Here is a 6,319-nt window from a genome sequence, read left to right as displayed (position 1 = left end):
ATAGTTCATGGGTTTTTTTTTTTTGTTGTTGTTGTTGTTGTTTTTGTTTTTTGTTTTTTTTGGTTTTTCGAGACAGGGTTTCTCTGTAGCTTTGCGCCTTTCCTGGAACTCACTTGGTAGACCAGGCTGGCCTCAAACTCACAGAAATCCGCCTGCCTCTGCCTCCCAAGTGCTGGGATTAAAGGTGTGCACCACCACTGCCCGGCTTGAATCTCTCTTTCTTACTAATCCAACAATGGCTAACTATGAACAGAAAGCCCAAGAATCCAGAAGATGCTCAGTCCACGAGGCTGGGTGTCTCAGGTGGTTGGTTTTGGTTTTGTTTTTGTTTTTTTTTTGAGACAGGGTATCTCTGAGTAGCCCTGGCTGTCCTGGAACTTGCCCTGTAGACCAGGGTGGCCTCAAATGCAGAGACCACCTGTCTCTGCCTTCTGAGTGCTGGGATTAAAGGTGTGTGCCACCACTGCCTGGCTCAGCTCCCTTCTAATACTTCCTGCTTGCTTTGTTTTTGACACAAGGTCTTGCTATGTTTCATAAGGATGTGTTGAATTGTGTTGTTATCATTAATAAGTGAATGAAAGAACCCTGGCTGTCCTGGATCTCACTCAGTAGACCAGGCTGGCCTTGAACTCACAGAGATCCACCTGCTCTGCCTCCTGTGTGCTGGGATTAAAGGTGTGTGCCACCACACCTGGTCATTTCTTTCTTATGAAATATAGTTTTGTCAGGAGCTGGAGAGGTGACTGAGTGCTTAAGAGCACCTCCCAACTACCTGTAATTCTAGTTGTAGGGGATCTGATGCTTTCTTCTGGCCTCAACAGCACTAACACACTGGCACACACTGGTGCACATGCTTACACGCAGGCACTCGCGTGGTATACATACATGTAGGCAAAACACTCATACACATGAAGTAAAATGCTAGATTCATTTAAAAGCCATTTTCCTTATAAAATTGTAAACGGCCCTATGTTTTCTTCTGGTGCTTTTCTTACAGTCTTCAGTTTGATCCATCTAGAATTTATTTTGGTATAAGGTGTGAAGTGTGGTTCCAATTTTATTTTCTTCCAGATGGTTACCTAGTCATTCCAACACCATTCGATTAACTCATCTCCTTACCAACTTGAAACTGCTCCTTCATGATACTCAGAATTTTTATAAAATGTGAAAGACTTCTTTTTTTTTTTTCCAATTTAACTGGAAGGTGCACTTTTTCTGCTCTCTGTTTGTGGCTGTTTTTAAACGTTTAAAGAAGTTGCATAGAACCATCGGTATGATATCCTAACAAGACTTTCTCCTCACTTCATGAATTTGTCATTACCAAGCTCATTTCGGTTTCTTTCTTTGAGTGTTCTGCACACAACCTTCAAATATTATGAGCATTTCTCTCTCCCAGCTGTCACTACACCCAACTACATATGTTAGATTTCCCTGAATCCTCTTGCTGTCCTCTTTGCCGCTCTCCGGTAGACTGTTGATGTCTTCAACCAAATTGCTCAAAAGTTACTGCATTTTAAGTGGATTCAGAAGGAAAGCCTGCCATCATTACGGAGTTCCTCCTCAAATGGACAATTTCCATTCAAGAAAACGAACAGGCAGTGATTCTGGGAAATAACAGGATTGGGAAAAGCTACAGCATTTGTTGGCTCTTTAAACTATCCATAGGAGGGGCTGGGGATTTAGCTCAGTGGTAGAGCGCTTGCGTAGCAAGCACAAGGCCCTGGGTTCGATCCTCAGCTCCACATACCAAAAACAAAACAAAACAAAACAAAACCCTATCCACGGGAGAGGAGTGCCCTTCAAAAGGACGTCTGTTTTGGTATTTATTCCATCAAAAAGGTTCAAAAGAAAACAGAGGGCACCCTGTACTGCTAGGTCATCCTAGACACTTCCAAGCTACCTCAGCAGACGGTCTTTCAAGTGTTTCATGATTCTCAACAGTTTCCATTTAGAGGAAAAGGCAGTCTGGAGAGACGGCCTTGCAGGCATCACGGCTGGCCCCCGGGGTTTCTATTTAAAACAGAGCTAAAATGTGTTGAGTTTCTGTAGACTATTTAGAATCGCGTTAGGACAAAGAAAATTACTCTCCATCCCAAGAGAGGGCGGCAAATGCTGAGTCAGGAGAGGAGAGGGGAATGGGAGGTCTGAGGTTCGGAGCCAGGTATGGAAAGCTTGGAGTGAAAGCAGCCTCGGGCGGGGGAAGGGGACCCTATGCCCGACCTCCTAACAGTTCTAGGCGGCCGTCTCCCGCCCAGGTCAGCCGCCTTGGCTCTGCACCCCAACTCAGAGTCCTCTCCCTCCGACTCGGCACCTCCCTTTGCCCAAGGGACTCTGGGGTTCTCGGCTCACTCCAAAGTCTCTTTGCTCTGAGCGTGTGTTCCACCACGGTCCTCCCTCCTCTCAGAGGCCGGAGGGCCCCATTCCGTCCCCCACTGCCACTCGCTGGGGCCCGCCCCGCCCACACGGCCCCGCCCCGCCCACTCACTGGGGGCCCGCTCCGCCCATGCCGGGGCCCGCCCACTCACTGGGGCCCGCCCCGCCCACACGGCCCCGCCCACTCACTGGGGCCCGCCCCGCCCACACCGGGCCCCGGCCATACCGGGCCCCGCCCCCCACACCGGGCCCCGCCGACTCACTGGGGCCCTCGTCCCGCCCACAGCCCGCCCCGCCCACTCACTGGGGCCCGCCCCGCCCACAGCGCGCCCCGCCCACTCACTGGGGCCCTCGTCCCGCCCATACGGCCCCGCCCACTCACTGGGGCCCGGCCCGCCCACACCGGCCCCGCCCACTCACTGGGGCCCTCCGCCCCGCCCACAGCCTCCGCCCCGCCCACATGGGGGCGTGCTCTAGCGGTCCTCCTTTGGCGCCAAACCCGTCGTAGAGATTCGACGACCAGGTTGTCGGCCTCGGCGTTCTGGGCCCGAGTTGGAATCCTGGACCGGACGGGAAAGCTTGTCCGAGTGGGAATCGTAAGGGATGCGCCTTGAAAATCCCGGGGAGACCGTGGGTTGGAGTGGGGGTGACAGGCGAAAAGAGGAAGCGCGGGAACCTCTGAGGAAAACTCGAAGCGTTGAGGAAGCGCTTCCTCTCGGTCCCTCTCTGTGGGACTTGTGGGTCACTGTTGGACTTGGCCTTCCACCCCGGCCCTGAGGCCTGTAGTCATTTTGAGACATTCCCTGCCTCCTGTCACTAAGTAAGCCCGACCTGAGTCAGAGGGAAGTAGGGCCTGGGAAATGCGGGCCTCAGGGGCGCTGACTGAACCGCCTGCTGGAGACCGCGGCCTTCGCCTCCCCCTGCCTCCCCCTGCCGCCCAGCCCCCTGGAGCCCCTCCCCCTGACCCCCAGTCCCCTGGAGCCCCTCCCCCTGCCCCCCAGTCCCCTGGAGCCCCTCCCCTGCCCCCCAGTCCCCTGGGGCCCCTCCCCCTGCCCCCCAGTCCCCTGGAGCCCCTCCCCCTGCCCCCCAGTCCCCTGGAACCCCTCCCCCTGACACCATCATGTCTGTAGCTTCCTGGGTTAAAAACAAACAAACAAACAAAAAACCAAACCCTAACTTGTCATTGGGTATTGTTCTGGCTAGTATTATGTCAACTTGACATCAGCTAGAGTCATCTGAAGGGAAAGAACCTCAATTGAGAAAATGTTCCTGCAAGATCCAGTTCTAGGGCATTTTCTTTGTGATTGATGGTAGAGGGTCCAGCCCATTATGGGTGGTACCATCCCTGAACTGGTGGTCCTGGGTTCTATAAGAAAGCAAGCTGTTGGGGGGCAGAGCCAGGAGGATCTCTGAGTTCGAGGCCAGCCTGGTCTACAGAGTGAGATCCAGGATAGGTTCCAAAACTACTCAGAGAAACCCTGTCTCAAAAAACAAAACAAACAAGACAAAAAGAAAGGCTGAACAAGCCATGGTGAGCAAGTCAGTAATCAGCACTCCTCCATGGCTTCTGCATCAGTTCCTGCCTCCAGGTTCCTGCCCTGTTTGAGTTCCTGTCCTGACTTCCTTCAGTGATGGGCTACAGTGTGGAAGTATAAGCCAAATTCGTTTCCTTCCCAACTTGATTTTTGGTCATGGTGTTTCATAAGCAGAAATAAATGCTCTAACTCAGACAGGTATTTACTATATTTTTACAAAACTTTGAAACTAGTAAGTACTGTGGAATATATAGTTTTATGAAGCAAAGATACATTTACCTGTGTAGCAATTCACAACCAACAACTGAGAAGGTATTTATCAGGTATGAGAAAAATAAAATCCTTTTACTAAGGTTACAGTTAATTTGACATGCTAGGAAAGATGTAAAGAAGAATGATACAAGGTTCTTAGAGTGTTGTTAAACACAAGCCTGCAATTAACAAGTCTAACATTCAAAAGAACAATAAAGCTATTTTCATTGTAATAACTGCATAATAGGAAATCAGAAAGTGATTTTTAAAAAAGTTATGCTATGTGCTGTGGCACATGACTAATCCCAGTACTTGAGAGGTGGAGAAAAGATCACCAGTTCAAGGTCATCTTCACCTACATCTTAAGGCCAGCCTGGACTACATAAGATACTGTTTCAAACAAAAACCAACCAAACAAAAAAGATGAGAATGATTACATTCAAGAAATAATGCCACAAGCTGGGCAGAAAAATTGAACAGCCACATTTTTGCATGCAAAATGTTTTTGTTCTTCCTAATCTTTGGTGACTTTGAAATTATACCAGAGGCTTCTATGCAAGGGAATTTTTTTTTTTTTTTCCAGAGCTGAGGACAGAACTCAGGACCTTGCACTTGCTAGGCAAGCGCTCTACCACTGAGCTAAATCCCCAACCCTGCAAGGGAATTTTTACTGTATAAACTATGACTACTGTGATGGGTTCTTTTGTCAACCTGACAAGCTAAAGTCCTCTGGGAAGAGGGAACCCCAAGGAATTGCCTTTATCAAACTAGCCTGTAGACCAGTCTGTAGAACATTTTCTTGATTCGTGGTTGATGTGGAAGGGCCTAGCTCACTGTGGGCATACCACTTAGGCAGGTGGTCCTGAGTTACATAACAAAGCAGGCTGAGCCAGGCAGTGGTGGTGCACACCTTTAATCCCAGCACTCGGGAGGCAGAGGCAGGCGGATCTCTGAGTTTGAGGCCAGCCTAGTCTACTGAGGGGAATCCAGGAAAGGCGCAAAGCTACACAGAGAAACCCTATGGGGGGGGGGGGGGGGGGGGGCAGGGGGGAAGCAAATTAGGAAAATGCTTCTTAAAAAATATTTCTTATTTTTCCAGAATTGATTTTTTTTTCTGCTGCTCCCCTTCAACATGAAAGAGGATCAAGTTGTGCAGGAAGAATCGGGATTCCAAGATGATGAGGTATTATTAGAATGTTGAAAGTTATGTTGACGTTCAGTCTTTCCACAAAAATCAGATTTCTTGGTTTTTAGCTACTGGTTTTAGGAACTAAAAGTAGAAATAAGATATACACATAAATGTGTAACAATTTTCTTTGGCAAAGGGTGCTAAGTTTAGCTACTTAGCAACTGGTATGAAAGTTTTTGTTGTTTTTCAGTAGAAGAGATCCAACTCAATACTTGTTTCAGATAAACAAATGCTCTTCTACTGGTCACATCTCCAGGCTCAAATGAAAGTAGCCTAATAACAACTTCCTGCTACCTATGCCCACTGGTCCTGAAAAAGGATATCAAGATTTGTAGTGAATAAAATAGGTCAGGCGGGAGCTGGAGAGATGATGGTTCAGTAGTTAGGCTGGCTGCTCTTCCAAAGGACCAAGGCTTGATTCTCAGCACCTGTATTGGTTTGTTTTCTAAATATGAAACATGTTTGAAAAGTGATTGATTCTACTTCGGTGTTTAGGAAAGTGGAACTGAAGTATTATGGAATGACTAGTGAATTGGCATTAGTCACTCCCAAAAATGTGAAACATTTATTTAGATATGAAGGTTAAAATCCATTCTTTCTGTTTCATTTCATTTAGGAATCTTTGTTTCAAGACATTGACCTGTTACAGAAACATGGAATTGTGAGTAACTTTTCAGTACTGTATTAAATGGTCTGTTCTGTTCCATTTTCTCAGCCTTGTCCTTACCAACCCTGGATAATTCTTTTTTTTTGTTTGTTTGTTTATTTCTCTGTGTAGCTTTGGAGCCTGTCCTGGATCTTGCTCTGTAGACCAGGCTGGCCTCGAACTCACAGAGATCCGCCTGCCTCTGCCTCCCAGTACTGGGATTAAAGGTGTGTGCCACCCCCTGGATAATTCTTTATTGGGTGGAGAAGGGGAGTTCTCTGTCTTAAATTGTTTAGCACGTGTTTGGTGTTCCAGAACAATTTA

At 48.0% G+C, this 6,319-nt stretch overlaps 1 protein-coding gene across 1 annotated transcript in view; it reads left to right on the top strand.

The window, feature by feature from the left end:
- The first annotated feature begins 5,292 nt into the window (after positions 1–5,292).
- Positions 5,293–6,319, top strand: part of Dmc1 (DNA meiotic recombinase 1) — a 44,750-nt gene continuing 43,723 nt past the window's right edge. Inside the window, exons 1-2 of the mRNA XM_036208712.1 lie at positions 5,293–5,343; positions 5,966–6,010. Coding sequence (XP_036064605.1) covers positions 5,293–5,343; positions 5,966–6,010 — 96 coding nt within the window. The remainder of the gene's footprint in view (positions 5,344–5,965; positions 6,011–6,319) is intronic.

Source organism: Onychomys torridus, chromosome 16, assembly GCF_903995425.1.
Source record: "Onychomys torridus chromosome 16, mOncTor1.1, whole genome shotgun sequence".
Lineage (NCBI taxonomy): Eukaryota > Metazoa > Chordata > Mammalia > Rodentia > Cricetidae > Onychomys > Onychomys torridus.
The sequence above is the reverse complement of the archived record's forward strand: the minus strand, read 5'-3'. Positions and strand labels throughout refer to the sequence as shown.